The following is a 21,139-nucleotide window of genomic DNA, read 5'->3' as shown; positions in this document are numbered from 1 at the left end:
GCACCGGGCCGGAGACCAACGGAATCTTTTAGCAGTCTATCGCAACGAGGAGTGCCAGTACTTCTCCAATCTCAGGCATCACTTTGAGTGAACGTAGGGTATGATAGCAAGTTGCAATCGCAAAACACTGAACAAGACATAGTCCATACAGCTATCACAAAGACGCACTGGAACGATGATGCTTATACAACAGCACTCTCACGATCCCTCTCCAGCCTATCCTCTCCTACGGTGCAAATAAATACGTCGCGATACATAATGAATGTCGTTCTATATCAGAGACAGGTCAGGAAGAAGGACATGACTGAAGTGTATGCGACTACTTACACAGAAAAATGAGCTTCTTCGCGCAAATATCGTCCTTCCACTTGCTTTGCGTCTTTCCGATGTCTTACTATCTCTGCCAGACGCCCCAACTGATCCACAGCTTGTTTTGTTCTCGGACAGTCCAGCAGGACTGAATCCTCTTGCAGCTTCCACTCGGCCTCTCGCTCTCCCCCACCCCCCACCCCCGCCTCACCTGGCGTGACCCTACCGGCGTCCCCAGGCAAGGCTCCTAATAGGAGCCGGCACCGCCGTCAGATGTCATCGTCGTCGGAGTAGAACTCGTCTTCCTCTTGATCATCCACCGACTGCAAATTCTCGAAATCAACCTTGTACCGCAACAGCCCGCCGATCCCACCAAAGCCCTTGACGAACTGCGCGCCCTCCTGGCTCTTGTTCGTCACAAACTCGAGGTTCGCGCCGAACTCGCGGTACTTGTCCGCAAACCACTCCAGCAACGGCTGCGGCTCCTCGACCTGCTCCATCTCGAGCCCCGTGCTCTTGTCCATGAACTTCTCGCGGTCCTTCTCCTGCTCCTTGTTCGCGTGCACGACGACGATGTCCCCCGCCGCGTTGCGCAGGACGTACCGCGTGATGTCCAGGTTCTCGTACACAATGAGCGTCTCGACGGCACCCAGCTCGAGGGCCTTAAGCGTGTCGTCCACGCCGTAGCAGTACTTGCCCGTGTCCTGGCTGATTTCGTCAAAGTACCGCTGGATGAGCTTCTTCTCCTGGACGAACTTGACATTCGCAAGCGCCTCCGCTGCGAGATCGATCGCCTGGTTGAACCCGTTCTCGCCACCGTAACTCACATCCACGACCTTGATCACCTTGGCCGCCAACCTCGGATCGAACATGTCACTTTGACTGAGCTCGGTCTTGAAGTCGGCACTACCGGCTAGCACGAGCCCGGTCACGTTGACCTTGTCGTTCGTGATGAAGTGCTGGACCGCCAACTCTGCGACCTTCCGGACGTAATTGTGTCGCTTCTCGTCACGCAGACGCGAGAAACGCAGGGCGGACTGGCCACCACGGCCGTGCTTCTTCGGTAAGTCGACGGTGAACTTGTGGATCACCTCGCGGGTGTTGCCAGCGACGGTACCGAAGAGGGTGCCGTTACCGTCCATGACGATGAAGCCGAACTTCGAGTCTGACTCGAGGAGCTCTTGGAGGGCTTCCGTGTGGAATTTGTTGTCGCATAAGTATAGCGACCTGTAGTTCCAAGGCATATCAGCCCCTATGGGGACGCATAGACGTAAAATGTACGTACGTGTTGATGGGCTTGTGAGGCTCGAAATCGAACGAGACCTTCTTTTCCTTTCCTTCATCGGTCAGGATCGTGCCCACAAAGAGCACGAGACCATTTGGCGGGACTCGATTGTACAGCTTTAGCCTTTGCTGTGTACTCGTAATTGCCGCGAGCACCGACAACCTGTTGACTCGCGACTTGATGTTCGACGCCGTACCGTACTCCTGCGTCAACATAGCAGACACCCGCGAGATTTGATCCTAGCCAGAAGCGTCAGATCATCGAACAATCCCGATTCTCCTGACTGACCTTTGGTGGAATGATCAGACTGATCATGGAAGTACCAGCACTACACGACGATTGTCAACATCGAGCCCAACCCCTCCAAACGCAAGCACGCACCCCCTGGCCGAGTCAAGGCTCTTGATGAGCTTCTTGATCTTCCACATCTGAATGTTCTGCTCTGCCGCATCTTGACTCATATTGGGCAGCGCTTTCCTGGCCCCCTGCTCGAAGTTGAAGAGAGAACGACAGACAGACGACGGAGGCGACGACGAGGGCCCTGTGCTGGCCGGTGAGCGTCAGGATCAAGGTTATCTGCGTTCAATTTTCTGCAGTGTAATGACATAGTGTCCCGATTTAGCAAAGATATAGGGGCTGCGTGCCTATCGCGCTTGTGGCGGAGTCGGACTTGAATTCAGACGTCTGAACATTGACAAAGGCTTGTAACTGCTGTACTGAAACAGACATGGCAGAAACGACTACGGCGACTGTAGAAGCATCTATAAATATGGCCGACACTTTGGGAAATTCTACTCACAAAAACAAAGGGAAGGGGAAAGCGCAGGAGCCTAAGAACAACGCGTCAAAGCAGACCTCTGGCTACACGGTCAGGAAATTGAATCCTCGACGTCCTTTCCCGACTGTTCCCTCCTCTGTCTCCGCGACTGGTCCCCGCTCAGCCCATACAGAAGGCAAGAATTATATTTGCATTTCACGCAAAACCCCACTTGCAGCATACCTGCGCCGATGCAAGGACATTATCCTCAAGGACGGGTGCGTATTTTTATACCTTTTCGATATAGCCCTTGACGTCTGATATCTATTGTACAAACACAGGTACAAATCTCTCCACCTTAGTGCGATGGGCGCAGCCATTCCGCACCTCCTGCTTCTGTCAACCTCCTTACCCTCTATCCTTCCCTTTAGTCCCGACGAAATCCATACCGAGGTCCGTACGGGAACCGTGGAGGTGCAAGACGAGCTAATTCCCGAAGATGAGGACGAGGATATCTCGTACCGCACGCGGGGAAAATCTAGCTTGAGTATAGTGATCAAGATTGGCGAAGGTGATCCGGAGGATGAGCCAAGGGTAAGTAATGGGAAGGGTAAAGGGAACGGAAAGAGGAGTGCTGGCGCGCAAGGCGGTGGGGAGGGGAAGAGGAACAAGACCTCGACGCCAGAGGGAGGGAAGGAGGATGCGATCGTCTTCCAGGAGCCTGAGCAGGAAAACATGGATGAATCATAGTGACAGAGTCAGCCTTGACTATTCGCTTTGTTTAATTTGCTTTTTCATCGCTGAATAGAGTACCATAGGTATCTTGTCGAGATAGATTTCGTCTTGCCCGTACGTGCTTACGAGCCACCCTCGACTGCCTTGAGCTTGCGCATGTAGTATTTTACTATTGCTGCAAGTCTTCTTGACATACATTGATATAACATTCACAGGATAAACACCAAGGTTTCTTAAAACGCCAAAAGCATGTCTATGGATGTCAGGAGTCGGATATATTCCTCAGTTCGTTACCGGCACCAGTCGGATTCGAACCGACCGGGGCATCGCTTTCCTCCGCCACAGCGCCCGCACCGCCACAGGGTGCACAGCCATCAGCAGCAAAGCTTACGCGCGCCTCCGGCACACTCCGGCACACCTACTTCAGCGACCGGCTCGCAAGCTCTCCTGCTTCATAACGACCACCTCAGCCGCACAACCCCGCTCTACTACAGAGACACCAGCGACTGACGGCGATGCAACTAGCATCGCACGGGCTGCGAGGCCTCCCCGGCCAGGCCGCATCCCGCTGGCTATCGACCGGGGGACCGCCATCGAGGTCCATACACGTACACTCCATACCGCGCCCAACTACAACTTCCTCCAGCGGACTCGCACAGACACTCCTCTCTAAGACTCGGTATCTGCTTACTGGCTTCGTCGGGCATCTCACCACGCCAGGTACACTCGGCCGCAGCACTGTTCCTTCGCGGTCGCTGCACGCAGCGAGACCGCAGAGCATCCAACAGCGCCTGTCGTTGCCGGCGAGGTATGCGTTATCGACGCCCCTGCATGCGCCGAGGCTGCCCAAGCCGCCTGCGGTGCCGCGGAATGTGACCCAGGTCGGCCTGGGCGTCGTGCGGAATTTCTCGACTGCGCGCCCGATATTCGAGAACCTCGTACAGAACGTCCCCGTGGCGGGGCGCGCATTTGTCGAGGCAGATTGGGAGATCAAGATGCCGGAGATGGAGAAGGCGAAGATCATGATGAAGGGCAAGGGCAAGGAGAACGTGAAGAAGAGCGAAGAGATGATGAAGCCGAAGGAGAAGAAAGAGAAGCGGGTGCAGAAGGCAAGAAAAGAAGAGGAGTATGAGCGCTATTTCCCCGCTCCCGCCCCGGCCGAGGTGACCACCCACTTGTACGTTCCTCTGGCGCCGACGCCTTCCTCGCGCATGCCCCTTGCAGCCTCCGGGTCGCCCTCGCGCCTGCTGCCCCTGGACACGCTCGCGTACATGCATTCATCGGCGGACAAGCACTCGCTGCGCGTCTCGTCTCTCTTCATGCGGCTCGACCAGGGCCATGTGTGGGAGCGCGGCGTGCGCTGCGAGGCGTTCGGTGATCCCAGCGGGGTGTGTACGATTCTGAGAGTGACCTTCGAGGGATGGTCGGCCCAGGAGGTGAGAGGCGTTATTGGGGAGAGCGGGACGGGGTGGTGCGAGCTGGAGGAGTGTAGGAAGGGGGAGGAAGAGGAGATGGAGAGCGTGCTGTCGGACATGGAGTTGAGCTCTGCGGTGATGAGCGAGAGCGGGTATGAGAGCGAGCATGTGGATGCGCTCGAGTCTCCTCCGGCGGCGGAGATGGATCCCGCTGCTTCGTTCGTGCTGCCCACTCTGGACTTCTCGTCGACGTTCTATGCGACGTCAAGGCAGTCCGTCGTCCCTCCGACGACCGCTCTGTCATCCGGAGCCTCGACACCGACATCCGAGGTTGACAGCCGCTTCCATTTCCCGCTTTCGCCCAACGAGCTTGACGCCTTCTCGGACTTCAGCGACACCGGCTCAGAACGTAGCTTCAGCTCTGGGAGTTTCGTCGATCCTCCCAGCTTGAACGCGCCATCACAGGCGTCTAGCTGGTACGGCGGGTTTGGATTCAGTTCTGAATTCGCCAGTCGGGTTGGGATGGATGAGGGGCCTAGGGAGGCCATGTTCTGAATGTGATGATTTTCTGACTCTTGTTCCTGCGTCGGAGGCCGGTTAGGTTCTCAATTCACTCTCACTATTGTTTGACTATTTTCTGCGTTGTATCGTTTTCATTTTCTGTAAAGTGACTGTATCATATCGTAATGACATTGAGCATATCGTTATCCAGAAATTCGATTCCGTTCGGTCGAACCATTCGGTAAATTGGTTCGGACAGACACATCGGACACTCTGAAGGCGCCAGCTTAGACTTCTGGCTCTGAGTCTCATGCGACTCACGGTCGCTTCAGCCCCATGCTTTGTACGAAATATCCCTTCTCATCCTGGGCCCTTACCTTCAGCAATGCTGCCCCCGCCGTCCTGGGCTCTCGAGCGCGGTGGCTACGTCGCCGGAAATAAGGACGGTGGGGCAACAACGCGGGGAAGGCCTTTCGTCATAGCTGCCTCCTGTGCCTGATCAGGTTGAGTGCTTCAGCATCCATTTCTGATATGTCCCAAGGCCCCCCCTTGTCCTCGTTGCCCACTGGCATGTCTGCGTCGCCGCCATGTCCATCAACACCGCGAAAGTGAACAACACGACCCAGAGCTTCGTCACCGCGCTCGTCACGAATGCGGCCATCCTCGGCGTCGAGGTCGGCGCGTTCACTGTGCTGAAGCAGAGGCTCGGGAGGATATATACCCCGAGGACGTATTTGCCGCCGCCAGAGTGAGTGCAATCGATCGAGTCAGGGTAGCTCGGTTGTTGAAGCAGGGAACGCAGTAAACGATCGAAAGAGCTCCCCCCTGGCCTTTGGAGGTGGATACCAGCGACACTAAGATCACCGGCAGAAGATATCGTGAGGCTTAAATACACTCGCTTACTATGCGCTGACACTTAGACGTTCACACCCCCAGATTCACAAGAATGGGCTGGATGCCTACCTGTTCCTCCGCTTCCTCAAGCTCCTCATCGTACTCTTCGGCGTGTTCTGGGTGTCAACATGGATCGTGCTTCTCCCCATAGAAGCTGCGGGAGTGGCCTCGGAGAGCCGGACAGGGCTAGACAAGTACCAGTGGGGAAAGTGAGCGCAATCTCCAGTTGTACCCTGCTGCAACTAGACTGACGCGCATATACCCAGCGATGTATCACAGCCGGAACGCTACGCGGCGCATATAATCATGGTCTACCTACTAACATGTGCGTAGGTCAGTTTCCCTATGTAATATCAGTCGGGGCTAATTGCTACCCCTCATGCAGGTTTCGTCCTCTACATGATCCGCCGAGAGATGTTCCACTTCGTCCACATGCGGCACCAGTTCCTCATATCCAAGTCGCACTCCCGCCTTGCACAAGCGCGTACCGTATTAATCACCAATGTACCAGACGAGCTAGCCAACGACCATGATCTAAGGCAGTTCTGCTCATTCGTACCAGGCGGTATCGAGCGAATATGGATCTACCGCGACTCCAGGGTACGTGGTACCCCTCGATCTGTGCCCTTCATGCCGAGCTGAGACACCATGCGTTGGTAGGACTTGAACAAGAACTTCGAAGCCCGCCAGAAAGCCTGCAAGAAGCTCGAGGCAGCATCGTCCAAACTTCTGCGTGCTGCCACGAAAGAGTGGGTGCGCAGACAGAAAGCGCAGCACAAGTTCGCGAAGAAGGTGCGCAAACCAAGGGACGTCGAGAAGGCCGAGAAGGAGGCTGCGGAGGAGGGGTTCGACGTGAACGCGCTGATCCCGCCGAGCCCGAGCAGAGAATTTATGGACGATTTGGTGCCAGAGGAGAAGAGGCCAAAGCATCGCTTGGGCACACTTGGGGTAGTGGGTATTGGGAAGAAGGTGGATACGATTGAGTGGTGTAAGGTGCGCTGCTTCGGACTGAATGAGTTGCCCGTTGTGGAAGATATGCTGATGAGGATTGGTAGGTCGAGATTGCGAAGCTGAATGCGGCAATTGAAGAGGGAAGGCAGCAGCTTGGCGAACGAAAGCCGCTGGGGAGTGCCTTCGTCGAGTGCAACCTCCAGATTGGCGCCCACGTACTCGCGCAATGCGTCAGTTATCACGAAGTGAGTATATTCCTGCGTATATAGGACTCTTGTACTGACTATGGCGGAACAGCCGTTATTCATGGGGGACAAGTATATCGAAGTTTCGCCGAAGGATATGATCTGGTCGAACCTGGATGTATGCGCATTCATCCACTTGTGCTTCTGGAGGTGGTCTGATGTGTGATTGGTCAGGACGGAGCGTACGAGATGCGTGCGCGGTATATTATGTCGCTGGCTGCCACCATTGGCCTTATAATTGCATGGGCTGCACCGGTTGCATTCATTGGGAGTATTAGTAACGTCTCCGGGCTTTGTGCCAGACTGCCGTAAGTGATCCCATTGATTGTCCTTGCCCTCGAACTAAATCTGTCTTATATTTCCTGGATAGGTGGGTGAGATGGGTGTGTTCAGGTACGCTTGAGGTTCCCGCATACGTAGGTTAAGAACGATAACTGAAATCTGCCCTAGCACCAACCCCGATCCCTGGTATTATATCAGGCGTGTTGCCGCCTGTGTTACTCGCGCTCTTGATGATCATACTCCCCCAAATCCTGCGAGGTGCGTTCGGGCTGATTCGCAGGGCTAAAGTGGCCGCTGAAGAAGTTTTGCAGCGCTGGCATGGTTTGAATGCATACCGCGGTACTCTTTCCTGCAAGTTAGCGTGTATAAGCGCTACTATGCATTCCTGGTGGTGTGCGTTGTTCCTTTTTCTGCAAGGTTTAAATCATGCTCATAGCTGTGTGGCCGCGTTATAGGCACGGGTTCTTGATCGTCACCCTCAGCTCTGCCATTACATCCACTATTTCCGATGTAAGTTTAATCCACACCCCGGGAAGGAGATCCTGAGCTCTTCGCAGATAATCACACAACCCACCAATGCCGTGGAGAACCTTGCCAGTCGACTCCCGGACGCTTCGATATTCTTCCTAACATACATGAGTACGTGGTCGTGATATCTCAATACGGATAGCTGTTCATACTTCGTCGTTTCACAGTTACACAAGGCTTGACAGGAGCTGCCAGCGCGCTCATCCAACTAGGCCCTTTGATTTTCCATTTCATTAGAAAATGGTTCTTGGGGAGAACACCGAGGCAGGCGTATGGAGTATGTATATATTTGTGGCCAAGGGCCGGGTTACTGATCAAGACTTTTCATAGGTGACATTCTTGATGCCAGCTGTAAGTTGGCCTCAGAGCTTGTGTCCATCATCCTGACGTTGTATCCTAGGCGAATTTTGGAACTGTTCTGCCTCGGATATCCCTCCTGGCAACCATTGGCCTTGCGTATTCGGTCCTTTCGCCGATTATCAATGGTCTTGCGACAGTTGCATTTTTCTTGCTCTTCCTTGCGTGGAAGTTCCGTGAGTAGCTTGTGTTGAAATTAGGGATTCTCTTGAACTGAAAGGATTTTAGTGCTAACCCAAGTATTTGACCAACCGGACGAGTCTGAGACAGGTAGGATGGCCCGTCCTTTACTGTCCTGTGGGGACTGAGAGGATCCACTTATAGGCGGACAATACTTCTACTTGGCGCTATCAAATATATGTGCGTAGTCTTTGTCACTGAGTAGCCGCTGAAAATCTGATCATCTCGCAGTCATTGGGTTGTATATTGAGCAGATAGCGCTAGCCTGCTTGTTCTTCCTCAACACCCCGAATGCTCCTAAGACGTCCCTTGCCGGTGGTATCCTCATGATTGTCCTGTTTGTCGTGACAGCGCTGTACCAGGTATTGATTCATAGGAGCTTCCATCGTGAGTTGCTGTATATGTCAGCAGCGATGTCATTCACTCACTGACTTCCTTACCCCAGCAATTTCCGAATATCTGCCTATGTCGTTGGCTACCAAACAGATGGCTGAGAGATACAAGCACCAGCTCGGGAAGAAGGAAGACATCTTACCTGATGAAGAATTCGACTTATTTGATCGCGATCGTGCGTGTGCCTAAAGCCCTCCCAAGCGATATGTTTCTCATCTCGGATCAGGCCTGAAGAGCGTTCTGCGACGGCGCATGAAGATCAAACCTCCTACGATTCTTGGGAGTCGTGACAATCGAGATGCTAGTCCCAAGCGCGACGAGGAGGCAAAGCCAAGACCGAGCGGGTCCAAAGAGCGCACAAGCGACGTGCTTAGTCGCTCAAAGACGGGCGACTCACTGCACTCCGAGACCACTGCAACATCCGCTAATTCCAGTAGTCTGGAAGCTCCGACCAAATCCCACGGCTTGGACATCGCCCCTCCGGAACCCGCGCCCAATAGCAATGGTAACGCCGAAGATGAAGAAGAGTACCTAGACGAGCATGCGTTCGACCACCCTTCCACTTACGCCGAGCAGCCATGGATATGGATACCTAAGGATACCCTGGGCTTAAGCGGAGTCTTACTACAAGAATTCAAGGAGGCTGGGGTGGAGACGAGTGATAATGGGTCTACGATGGATGAACGAGGGACGGTAGAAGTTTCGAGGAATCCACCGGACGAGGAGTGGTCGGGTGGACATGACAAATGATGACTTTCTTGCAGTATGTTTCGGGCATGATTTCGAACGGAACTGACGGATACCCCTGCTATTAGTATTATTTCTTGGCTAATATGATGTACGGTGTGCTGCTCTCAATCATGTTCATACACGCTAGCGCAATTGCTAACCATTGTAAGACTTCTTCCGACGCCTGGCGTGTTGCTCCAGTGAATGTGTCACACTACAGACGTAGGATACGTACGTGCACAGTGCCTTGGATTACAGTGTATGATACTGGCATTCAGGATCTACGATGAGTGCGTACTGACAGGCATTTTCCCGTCGCTCTTGCAATCCACCGGCTGGGCTCAGAGTGGCAAGGGTGTGCTCCGTTAGGGCATATTCCGCAAGGATACCGGTACGAGCGTGTGGCATCTTCATTGCCCCTCAACCTCTTCTATCGTATCGTGTGGAAGTAATCTTACTTTCCAACACAGAGAATTTGCTGCCTTCGCCGCGGAGTAACAGGGAGAAACGTAATATGAACCTATACTGCACCTGCGGCTTGCTCACATAAGCTGCGAAACGGTATGTGATGGTCTCTGTACCGCAGCAAATTCAAGTTCCCGCGATGTGGACACATCCCTGACAGAGTATTCCCTCCCTTCCATGGAGACTCGCATAAGTCGAGCTGCGTGGTGTATAAGGTCCACTCGTAGCCAGTTGCGGCTGTGATCGGGCTCGTGGGTCGCGAAGTTAGTATTATTGCCCTAGGTCCACAGCACGGAATTAGCAAGACGGCGCCGGTATGTACGGAAATGAGTCTCCTGGTCACAGCTTCCCCACCGATTCGAGATCGATTTCCTATCAGACTCGAATGAGCTACGCATGTGGTGCAGCAGTAATTGAATCCGGCCATCTGATCCATGTGCCGGAGTCCAGACATGGGAGAGTTGGGAGAAGTTCAGGTGTGTGTCCAGGCATTCGCAGCCTGCCAGACGACATTGGGCCGCCTTGAGGCAGTCAGCTTGAGTGCTAGTAGGCGGGTTAGTTCTAATGTTCCCATACCGTTTTCTCTACCTAGGCACCGGAAAGATCGAGCGGCCATAGGTGAAAATGGCGTACTCCAGCGACTTCTCGACTAGTCGCTCCTGTGCCTTCAAAGGCACCTCCCCAGATCTTGTTCCACGGGAAAATGCGCCCGGAGTCAGTGGTACCTCCGGTGAGGAGTGGTCGGGGCTTATATTCGAGGGTCTAATATTTGTACTTGACGATGACTATTGTTGCATCGTGTACCATACGACAAGATGGTTGGATTATATCAATTACAGTACTCACATGGCATACAAGCATACTAACTACGTACGCACCGTCGGTGGTAGACACTCGCAGGTATGAAAACCTTGTACAAATGGCAAGCCTGCTATTAGCTACTATGGATAGCACTCAGTTCGGAAATTGCTGGCCCTAAACAATGTATTAGTGGGTATCAGACGAACCACTGGCATGGGACCATTAGCGTTTGTAGTTGCGTTTTTCGCCTCGTCGTACTGAATCGCTAGAAATGGCATTGGATACGATGCTGGTTATACAATCGCATAGGTATACTTTTAAATTGACGATGTCCAAACTTCTTGGGTCTACTTGAAGTGTCCCGTCCTGGGTCTAACCACCCGGTGTAAGCGAGGCGGCATCAGTGGTGCTGCTGTCTGTCCCTCACGTAAAGGCCTTCATCTCAGAGCTTCGGGGAGTGAATCTGTCTAGGCCAAATGTATGAGGGTTTGTTCTTATTATACGCTCGTGAGTCCCCAACCTGTACTTTTTAGTCTATTATTCAAAGTCTTCCGGTATAGCCGTGCCTCCGATAATTCATGTCCGGGCAAAACCGAGGAGTGTTGCATCATTCATCGAGTGTTGAAAGATCCAAGGGGAGAAATAATCAAAAACAGCAGTGACAGTGAGCGTTCCTACATCGGCATTCAAACCTCGAGGAGAATTCGAATTTAGCAACGTCGCGGTATTGAATTCTAGTTGGTGGCAAAGATTCTGCTGCATGCAGGGCCGCTATAACAAGCTCGCATACTCTGCGCACAGGAGATATCCCGGTCTCAGCAGATGCTCCGGTTTCTGATAGGCAAGAAGTGCAGAAGGTCAAGAGTAACTTATGTGCAGGGCTTTTCTATAGGTGTTCGTGTGCAGTGCCACACAACTCCCAAATCCGGCAAGCCTCCTGCCAAAAGCAAAGTCCCGAGTTGAGCCGGCACGAACGCAGCTCTCCCGCATGAACCCGATGGTCTATGCCGTTCCTCTCTTTACAACATTCTTGTACTTGTCAACAGCGCGCGCTCACTGTGCTAAGTCGGGCAGCATCGTTTCGTGCAATTCCCCCTGAGTAGATCCGTCGCTCTCTCTGTATCTTTCGGGACACATTGACAGGACCTGCCCGCGGTGATATGTGGTACTTGAGCACACTTGTGCTTGACTTCGCCCTGTCTCAGGCATTGTTAAAAGTGGAAATTACAGCGCTACTATATTCGTGGAAGATAGTACCCTGAAAAAAAGCACAGCATTGGCGCTAAATGGTCACAGCAGCGACGAAATGGCCACTGCTGTTCCTGCAACCTTGAGCCCCTTGAGTCTACTAGGTGTTCGCCCACGGCACTCCCGTCTCTCCCCCCCTCCCCCCCCGCCCAGGATGACATGAAGTGAAAGCCCAGCTGTACATCGATACACTTGTGCACTATAGCATGCAAGACGCGAACTTGAGTGTTGACGTTGTCCCACTTCAAGTTCTGCGGTCCCGACTGCACGAATTACCTCATTACTCCGTCAGTCATTGGACATGCGATACATCTGCCTTCCGGATGCGCCTGCTACTGTTGCAAGGGGGCTGTACGCCAAGGCAGATGGATGGTGCCAGGGGACTCGTCGGTCACAACGGCAATGATCGAGGGCGCTGCGATATAATGCCAGACTGGTGAAAACGCATAATGGCTGTGTTGCGGATGGGTTCATTGCCTTGCAGGACCGTGATTAGACGGCAATGCCAAGTCGGAAGGAAGCTGTACTGCGCTATAGCGACTTCTCATCGAGTGGCGTTGTCGTATCTAGCTGGTATCCAGTGCCTGCATTGTGGTGCTTGCCAGCCGTGTTATAATCGTGACCGAGACATCTCATTCAACTCTTGCCGCAAGAGTCCATGAATCTCAGTCGAGTTGCTGAACATTGACATCCATGCGTATATTCCACATTTGATAGCCATGATATTGCACACTGACGCAACTTCTATCTTAGCACAGCTTCTCTGTCTCCTGTCTTTGCATGGCTGTGCTTTCCGACCAGCGATCGATCGTATATCGGTCTCCGATTTGGTCTGGAATTCAATGAAGAATACTCCTGTCTGCCGGACCATAACCCCACGATCCAGGGTAGCATCACTCGTGCCACAGCTATAGATAATCCACAGCCTGGATCCGAATGTAGGCATTAACTCAGGCCAGGATACTGTACTAGTGGTGATATAGCTAAGATTGTCCTGCAACAACTCTTGACATCTGCCAGTCATAATATTAAGGTACAACAAAGCAGACTCGAATCGAATCGAAACAAAGGGAACTCACAAAGTGAGATCATATCATTGACACGCTTGGAATACTGAGACGAATATGCGCACAATCCATAGCCGCAGAGAATGACATTCCAAGGTACAATGATCCCCAATGCACCTAACATTGGCCTTCGAATAGCATGACGCCAGGCGGAGAATATAGCCAGGAAAGAAGACAACACGACCTCTCTCCTGACAATGGGACGAGGACCAGGCTGCGTCATTACTGCAATCCCAGTGGGAATGATGGCCCTAGATCGACATCCTTGCTTCCAATCAACCATTGTCTGCGCATGTTGAATTCCGGAAGCACTGGTTCACCGCTATCAAGCTCCCATCGTGACATGCAGTTCCTAGGGGACGCCCGCCATGGTCGAGTAGCACAAACAGCGGCTAGGAAATTATGTCAACAACGTGAAAGCCAAGCGAGCACTTACTAGAACATTTGGGCTTAGCGAGGAGACGACATTACTTACGCCAACGGCGGCAATGCTTTATACACCTCTTACGCCGGGACTGAGGCAGAATCTCCGCGATGGGCGAGATTGAGACCGCTCGGCCAATGGCATTTTCGCCTTACAGACCGCGAGCTCCACATCAGCAGTCCGTCATGCCCCGAGAAACCCCAGGGAAGAGCTCCGCCAATAGCAAAAGTACCTAGTGGACCCCGCCCGACTTGAATCGGTATATCCTCAGCGATGATATGGATATCAGCTATCATTGCTGCGCCGTCAAGGAGTACTAATACGGGGGGCTGGCACGAGTTCAAGTTGTCTGGCTTGGGTATTCGTAATTAGAACTGGGAGCTGTACGTAAACGCGTCCTTTGTGCCTGCTGGGGAGGAGCTGCTGACGGGCCTTCGACATTCATTCAGAAGAGAGTGCATAATGTTGCTAGGTCCGAGCCATCCGAGATGAAAGCTTGGGCGACGCACCGATGTTGTATTGGTTCATGTGACCATACCGGAATAGCCCCCGGACGCGGAAGGAAACAGAGATCCGGGGAGGCGGCCAGTGTCCAGCGAAAGCAAGAGTGTGCCAAGCGAGCACGGAAAGGCCGACGAGCACCAAAGACCTGGAAGGTACTCGACCAACAAAGGGAACCAGATGCCTTCCCTTCGTGAGCGTGACAAGAATGGCGGCCAGAACGCTCGGAGGCTCCGGGAGTGGATGGGGGCCTCCTCGAGGACGCGTTTCTAAGAGGGTTGAGAATAGCGAAGAAGACGTACTGGCACTGCGATCTTCATCCGTTTGCAATTGCGGCACGGTTTTGGGCAAACTGATTGGCAAGGAAAGAGCGGCAGCGACCTGCGGAACATACCTGCGACAGGTTAATCCCGCCAGCGGTTTCTGTCAGACGTGGCAGGTAGCATGGAAAGCGTCTCAGGGGAGACGAGCCTTGGGATTGTTGGCGCCGTCGCTCTACATGGGCGCCTGCAATCCCAAAGCCCGGCGTGCCCGTCACTCGGCGCGCACGGTGACCAACTGCGATCCAGGGGGGTAGGATGTGGCGGGTGTTTCGCTGTGATGCTCAGACAATGGGTCTGGACCTCATCCGGAAATGAAAACGCTAGAAGCCTCTGGCTATAGCTAGCACGTGCAGCACTAGTCCTACCGTTTATCGTTCAATGACTGTTAATCTGTAAACAAAGGTGGCGTTAGCAGCAACCCGCGTACACTAGCAGCACTTACGGTAGGCCAAGGCTCGGAACTTTGTCCGCGACGGAGGGACTGTCAGTTCTGACAGCTTGATTCCTTTGTTCGCTGTATGCTCCGGAGGTGCCAAGAAGCCTGCGCTGGGAAGATTATCGAGATGAACAGGACGAGACTCACGGAAATTAAAGGCGACCTTGAAGAGATAAGGTCGCGCGACGCCCGAGGTCAGGCTGTCCACAGGGCGCCCACATCTACCGGTGACTATACGCACGTGAATATCACAGCTACAGTACTTCCCCTTGTATTATAGGTCCTCTGATCTTCATCAGGCTTGTTACTGATGCACGATGCGATGAAGGTGACTCAGGTAGGCTCGACCAGTCGGGTCGCCCCTGCTCTGCCAAGCCTGCACATCATCAGCATATACTCTGAACACAGTTCAACTAGTCCAACACGCACCCATCTAAGCCCCATCCATCTCTATCAAGCCTCCTTATAGCCGTGCGCGCAAGTTCGGGCGTCTAACAGATAACCTCTTCCAGATAATTCGGAACAACGTAACCCTACCTGTTCAAGTGCAATGCATGGCAAAGGTGACATGGAACGCGCCAACGTGGAATAGGTGTATCCTCGGTCTCTCACGAACGTCGACGCGCCCTGTCCATGTCAGGCGCACCGACGATCCGAAGATAGCAAGGCGGGTGAAAGAGGGGGAGCGCAGGAACGAGGGTATCTGTATTTCGGACCCGGGCTGCGCGCGCGTTGCTCAGCACGACATACTGTACCTCGGCGAATCGTTTGGAACAGAACAGAATCCATCTACTAAGTATACCACGTATCGACATACCGTTCACAAAGTATTGCAGTGCCAGGGGGCACGAGGAATATTTAGGTACATCCCGAGATGGCTCCTCTCTCCATCACCACGCATCACGGGGATCCCCAGCTGGAGTCTGCCAGTGCTGCGCTGCGTCTCTCCTCGAAGGGTGGCGGAGATGCGATCTGACGTCTTCGATGCGCGGAGTGATTCCACTTTCTCCTGGCAAGTGACCTGGGACGATGGAGATGTGGCTGAACCGGCGTGCACATGCATGATATATCAATCCGTGTCTACGAGAGGAGATGAGAGGTGAGAAGAGAATTGGGTATCGAAATGGAGGGGATTGGGAAAGTATCGAGCGTCTGGATAGTGTCGAGACTCGATATACGTACAGGCAGAACTGCGGACCAACCCATCCGGTAGCCTACCCACGACGATCCGAAGTACGCAGAACGCAGGCGCGATACTTACCGCCCAGAGCCTCAGGTCCCTGCATACCCACCTGCCTGGGAAGTCGACGTCATAGCCCATCCACACCAAACATAGGCCGAGCCGGGGGCACTAATCTAGCCTTTGAAGAAGATGGGGAGCTCCAAAGGAGACCAGCAAGAACTGTGGACAGAGGTCACAGAAAGACGTGCCAAGGCTCGGACATACGTGATGACATGCCATTCACCAGAACCTTGCCAAAACGCAAGCGACTTCAGGAAGCGGGGGCCATCAGGAGGGTCCGAACTCTCCCGCGATGGCCAAACCTCTAGATCAAAGAATATTCACAATAATATCCGCCGACGCACGGTCCACGTCCAGGAATACCGTGCGCGAGAGCATCAACCGGGGTGCACCTAGGGCCCGCATATACAGGAGCCGAACTGTCTGGCTGCCGGTGAATCCTCGTCGACGATCTTCGGTGCGCTCTATAAGTAGTCAACGCGTCAACCGGAAGCAAGGGGACCTGTGACGCAACCACCCTACCGGCTCCGTCGAACTAGCGGGAGAGGTCGCCTCGAGGTTTGCCACGTACGTACGGCCAAGGCCAGGAGCGCGGAGGGGACAAAGGAAGTAGCGGCAAGCTGTAACGGAACGTGGTTGGAGTGGGTATATGCACGATCGTACACACCTTCCTGCTGCGCGAGCAGTGAGATACACAGCCAGGGTTAGGTACGCGTCCAGACAATGAAGACCACCCGAGAATAGGGCGGGATGTGGGATCAGCGCCCGATAAGATTCGTGCCCTCGTATCATATCAGGTTTGATATGGCTGCGATCCTTCTTGGACAGGGCCAACGAGGCGACGGGGGGTATTGCGGGCCAGGAGGCATCGAATGGGAGCGTATAGCAGGGAGTAGCGAACCTTCGCGCATCGGGACCTGCACGCAATCAGTCAGACATCACACTCATAGCTGCCTTGAGCCTACATGCGGAGGGATGGATCGGCAAGCGAGGAGCGCGTACGACCAGACTCTATGCGGTGTTCGCTTCGCGACCGGTGTCCTACGGCCCAGCCGATCTGGGATGCTTGAGCACCACACGATACTTGAGCACGAGCGCGATGATTCGTACCTTTGTACCTTTCCTGGTTCTCTATGTACGCAGTGGCGCCAGAAGGACTGCAGCGTGCCCGGGGCTGGCTCGGCCCTTAACTTGTTGAATATTGGCCACTATTGCTGAATCTTCAATAACATGGAGACAGATCGCGTCGAAGCCCACCCTGTGCGGATGAGGAGAACGTGCCACCCCCGCTGGAGGCAATTAGCACCTTCAGGTAAGATGAGCACACAGCAAGTGAACAAGAAGGCGGGGACTGAGGCCTGAGGGCGCGTCACCCGGACTTCACCTGAATCGGAGGCGACGCGCAACCTACGGTCAAAATGAAGTCCGGCAGGCTGGAGCTCGAAAGGCGGCGCGTACATCTACCCATCCGACCAGGGTTGTCCCTAGGAGAAGTGTTACTGATTCGTTACCCTATCCCAGGGAGACGCTTAAGCTTGATTATTCAGGGGATACGTGGACGCTTACTCGAGCCGTGACGATATGTGGCGCATCTGTATCTCTTACCGCAGCAAGGGGGGTGTATGCCGGGCGAACGCGTCAACCAGTGGCTATGAAACGATCCGAGTGCCTCAGGCTGTATGCATGCCGATACAGACGTGTGGCGGGAGACACGTTCGTAGGATAGGGTGGGCCCCCTTCGTTGTGGCCCTGACCGAGCTTGCAGCGATACCCGCGGTGAGCTCGGGGTTAGGTTTATAAAGCACCTTACTTACTGTGACGCGATGCCGGGAGGGGATGATGGTGGCGCGGCCGTTCCCGCTGTGCGTTCTAATATGGTTCAGATCCGTCAGGGGGGGGGGGGCGGGGGCCGTTCCCGGCGTATGTGTGTTCTGACATGAATCAGATCCGTTGAGGACTCGTACGTACGTGTCTTCCATGCCGAGGATTGTGCGCAGTGGGCTGGGCTGTCAGTAAAGTAGGATACCGGTAGAATCATGTCCACTTGGGACATCCAATGAAGAAACCTGTCGGGTGGGTGCGTCTACTGTGAGTTGAGGCGGAATCAAAGGTACTTATCGCCGCCGGGGGAGATGTACCTGAAGCGCCAGAGAAGTATCAAGATATTTGTGCTGACTGTCCACCCGAGCAGCGAGAGCAGTATGGTATCGGAAAGAGCCGAACGAGCGTTGATCACTCGTCTGGGGGTGATTGGGCCATGGTCGTATGCGGAAAAATCACAAATCGATGGGCAGCGATTCGAGCTGTTGATTTCTGATTACAGATGCCCCATTGTGCAGACACGGAAGCAAATCTCGACGATGGAAGGCGAGGGACGAACAATGCAGAAGACTTTGGATAGTTTGCTGAGAAGTGATCCGGGGAAATAGGGTTGAAGTAAGGTTAAGACTCGAGAAATTGCGTATGCACGAGCGATTACACATGATATCTGCGCGCGGAAGGCTTCGCTGGAGGATCTGCACCCGGGATTAGATGCGCACGCGCATGACAGTGCACGCAAGCGACTTGGGCGCATGTTTACTTAAACTACGGTAGCTATGCCTGAGAGGGGGCTAAACCGGAAGGATATCAGGCTTGGCTGGTGTTGTTGGCTGCGACGGGCTGATATTTGTTTTGATGGCCAACAACACGCGTCGGAATGCCGTCGTATTTTCCGCGGAGATTCCTGTATGCCCTGAATATTCCAGACAAGGGGAAATTCGGGCGACAGATGGGCGAGTCGGAGCCGGGCATGGAGGGAAGAGAGCTGAAGAGAACGTGATTCGCAAAAGCTGTCTGGATCCGGATAATGGAGAGACAAATGCGCGAAGCTGGGAAAGCCTGGGCCCGCATTTGTCGAGGAGGGGTCGGGTAGATCCGAGCGGTCAGACGACGAGATCGATGGCTCGATGCTGTTGAAACTCGCTCTGACTTATTTCAGCCACCGTGACCGGTCCATTCTGCAGGAAATGACAATGCACGGCGTTGAGTAGACGCACGCCCTGCCCGTCCCTTCACAGAAGCCGGAGCTCCAGGAAATGAATAAAGGCCGGAAGAGGAGGGAGCGAGCCAGAAATGCGGGGCACGGAAACAACTGTCAAAGTGACAGTCGTCACGGATCGGAGATGGGCGGGGACCCGAGACAGTCTTGGCTGCTTGGCCGAGTTGCGACGTCGCCCTGCTATAATTCACGGGCGATATCTAATTATGACTGCATAGCTCCTGCTCTTGCCCGACGACGACGCCAACGATGACCGCTGTAATGCAGCCTAGCTCGAGCCCGTTCATGTCCCCCGCCTTCCGTCCGGGCCACGGCATCCTCCTCAACCCATCCCCGAGGACGACGGCCTTTCCCCTCCCGACGCCGACGCCGACGCCGCTCCCCCACCCGGCGTCGTACACCTCGCTCTCCTCCTCGTCGTCGTCAGCGGCGACGGACGAAGATGCCCTCTACTCCTCCTCGACCGACGTCGACGCCCACCCAGCGCGCACCCACCGCTCGCGCTCGCTCCCTGCCCCCCACTCTGCGCCAGCACGCAAGATCCGCTTCGCCCCCCTCCCCGACCCGCGCCGCGCGGTGTTCGTCACCGACGGCGGCGACGAACTTCCCATTCCCCTGTCAGATGATGACGGCATGATCGTCTCGTCTGCCGCCAGCGTCAGCGGCGACACCAATAACACCAAAAAATTCACTATTGGTATGGACTCGCGCTCCCCCTCGGTGTCCCCTCAGGTGCATGCAAGTACAAACTTGGACTGGGAGCTCGTTGACTCGCCGAGAATTAATTCGTACAAGCTCCCGCCGCCTGCGCTAGCGCCCGAGTCTCACCCCCCGTCGTTGGCGTCCTCTATCTCGTCTCATGCCAACTACGAATACACCACTTCCCCCGCCCCTTCTATGCCCTCGTCCCCAACGAACGCTTCGTGCTTCCCGGGTGCTTTACCGAGTAGCGGGAAGAGGGGCCTGACGAGCAAGCTGCTGCGTCCTTTCACGATCAGCAAGAAGCCGTCGCTGAGCTTCTCGAATACGAGCACTGAGAGCGTTGGCCTCCCGAGGCAAGTGTTTTTTGTCACAGTCATCTTTATCTTCGCCCCTCAACTCATCACTAGGACCTCCTCGCGTGATACCGAATCCTTCTTGTTCGGCGTGCCCTTGCACCGCTTTTCCTCAGCACAATCCACGCAATCAGCCTACTCCACCGCTTCCGCGTCGACCATCGGTCCCTCCTCATTCACCTTCGGCGGCTCTCTCGCACGTTCCCAGTCACTGACCTCCGAGCCGGATGACTCGCGCAAGAAGAAGCTGCTCTCCGGCATGGGAGGTGGGAAGCGCAAGAAACGCCCGTCCTCGGCGTCCGGGTCGATCGCCTCACTGCAAACCGGGCAGCGATCCGCCGGCGGCGGCGTGCGCATGCTGAACGGGCGGATCTACGGCGCGAAGCACCACAACCAGTACCAGTACCAGAACAAGAACCCGTTCGCGACGGTGAGCTCGCGCACGGAGCCCGAGTTCGTCGAGTGGGGATACGGCGGGATGGGGAGTGTTGATTCTGGTGCGGGGAATTCGGTGTGGAAGAAGCTGCAGAGCGGAGAGACGATTGGGGGGACGGAGGGCGGGCGGGGGGCTGCTCGGGATGACGAGGATGATGGGAGCGGGATGGGGTGGGTGAAGAAGAGAAGGGAGAAGAGGGAGAGAGAACGTAAGGAGCAGGAGGAGCGAGAGAGGGCGGAGAGGGAGAAGGCGAACCCGGAGATTCGGGTGTCGGCGCCGCAGGAGGAGGTGGAGAGTAAGGAGGAAGAGAAACCAGTCGAAGTGGTCGCTGAGAAGGACGCGCCGGTGGATGAGGAGGAGGAGGAGGCACCGCAGGTTGTGGCGGAGAAGGAGGAGCCGGAGCATGTGTACACGACCGTCGCTGTGCCCGTGGTGCAGGCGCACCCGCACCCGTCCCGCACGCACTCGCACTCGGAGGAGGAGCGGGAGCGCGCCAAGTCGCCGCCTGCGCTGATGACGCCCTCGGCGAACGAGGACGA

General features: G+C 54.7%; 7 protein-coding genes across 7 annotated transcripts; 4 read left to right on the top strand and 3 right to left on the bottom strand.

Annotated features, from left to right (window-relative positions):
• Positions 1-5: 5 nt before the first annotated feature.
• Positions 6-2,145, bottom strand: GLOTRDRAFT_99096 (peptide chain release factor eRF/aRF subunit 1). The gene is made up of 5 exons (XM_007865580.1): positions 1,976-2,145; positions 1,883-1,922; positions 1,595-1,833; positions 328-1,536; positions 6-270 (listed from the first exon to the last, which is right to left on the bottom strand). Exons 1-4 carry the CDS (start codon positions 2,053-2,055, stop codon positions 579-581), a joined length of 1,317 nt encoding a protein of 438 aa, XP_007863771.1. The 5' UTR covers positions 2,056-2,145; the 3' UTR covers positions 6-270; positions 328-578.
• Positions 2,146-2,363: 218 nt separating this feature from the next.
• On the top strand, positions 2,364-3,101 carry GLOTRDRAFT_127139 (uncharacterized protein; the record flags this gene model as incomplete). Its single annotated transcript, XM_007865579.1, has 2 exons — positions 2,364-2,629; positions 2,693-3,101. The coding sequence occupies 2 exons, from the start codon at positions 2,364-2,366 to the stop codon at positions 3,099-3,101; spliced, it is 675 nt and encodes a 224-aa protein (XP_007863770.1).
• On the bottom strand, positions 3,087-3,308 carry GLOTRDRAFT_110290 (uncharacterized protein). The gene has a single exon (XM_007865578.1). It carries the CDS (start codon positions 3,282-3,284, stop codon positions 3,120-3,122), a length of 165 nt encoding a protein of 54 aa, XP_007863769.1. The 5' UTR covers positions 3,285-3,308; the 3' UTR covers positions 3,087-3,119.
• Positions 3,309-3,518: 210 nt separating this feature from the next.
• GLOTRDRAFT_110289 (uncharacterized protein) lies at positions 3,519-5,271 on the top strand. Its single transcript, XM_007865577.1, has one exon. It carries the CDS (start codon positions 3,602-3,604, stop codon positions 5,054-5,056), a length of 1,455 nt encoding a protein of 484 aa, XP_007863768.1. The 5' UTR covers positions 3,519-3,601; the 3' UTR covers positions 5,057-5,271.
• Positions 5,272-5,589: 318 nt separating this feature from the next.
• Positions 5,590-9,740, top strand: GLOTRDRAFT_137295 (DUF221-domain-containing protein; the record flags this gene model as incomplete). Its single annotated transcript, XM_007865576.1, has 22 exons — positions 5,590-5,750; positions 5,805-5,880; positions 5,939-6,105; positions 6,163-6,221; positions 6,282-6,496; positions 6,557-6,889; positions 6,952-7,092; positions 7,145-7,210; positions 7,267-7,400; positions 7,463-7,485; positions 7,543-7,632; positions 7,686-7,767; positions 7,830-7,884; positions 7,932-8,013; positions 8,070-8,179; positions 8,233-8,253; positions 8,303-8,435; positions 8,488-8,529; positions 8,584-8,619; positions 8,671-8,826; positions 8,885-9,007; positions 9,059-9,740. The coding sequence occupies 22 exons, from the start codon at positions 5,590-5,592 to the stop codon at positions 9,580-9,582; spliced, it is 2,829 nt and encodes a 942-aa protein (XP_007863767.1). The 3' UTR covers positions 9,583-9,740.
• A 5,906-nt stretch (positions 9,741-15,646) lies between these two features.
• GLOTRDRAFT_91994 (uncharacterized protein) lies at positions 15,647-18,122 on the bottom strand (the record flags this gene model as incomplete). The annotated part of the gene is made up of 11 exons (XM_007865575.1): positions 15,647-15,847; positions 16,009-16,040; positions 16,088-16,122; positions 16,274-16,373; positions 16,414-16,531; positions 16,641-16,689; positions 16,737-16,986; positions 17,327-17,375; positions 17,481-17,553; positions 17,884-17,938; positions 18,038-18,122. The coding sequence occupies 11 exons, from the start codon at positions 18,120-18,122 to the stop codon at positions 15,647-15,649; spliced, it is 1,047 nt and encodes a 348-aa protein (XP_007863766.1).
• Positions 18,123-19,358: 1,236 nt separating this feature from the next.
• Positions 19,359-21,097, top strand: GLOTRDRAFT_127136 (uncharacterized protein; the record flags this gene model as incomplete). The annotated part of the gene is made up of 1 exon (XM_007865574.1): positions 19,359-21,097. A coding segment is annotated over one exon (1,739 nt), but the record flags the coding sequence as incomplete, so codon positions are not given.
• Positions 21,098-21,139: the final 42 nt, after the last annotated feature.

This window comes from Gloeophyllum trabeum (assembly GCF_000344685.1).
Source record: "Gloeophyllum trabeum ATCC 11539 unplaced genomic scaffold GLOTRscaffold_00003, whole genome shotgun sequence".
Classification (NCBI taxonomy): Eukaryota; Fungi; Basidiomycota; class Agaricomycetes; order Gloeophyllales; family Gloeophyllaceae; genus Gloeophyllum; species Gloeophyllum trabeum.
The sequence above is the reverse complement of the archived record's forward strand: the minus strand, read 5'-3'. Positions and strand labels throughout refer to the sequence as shown.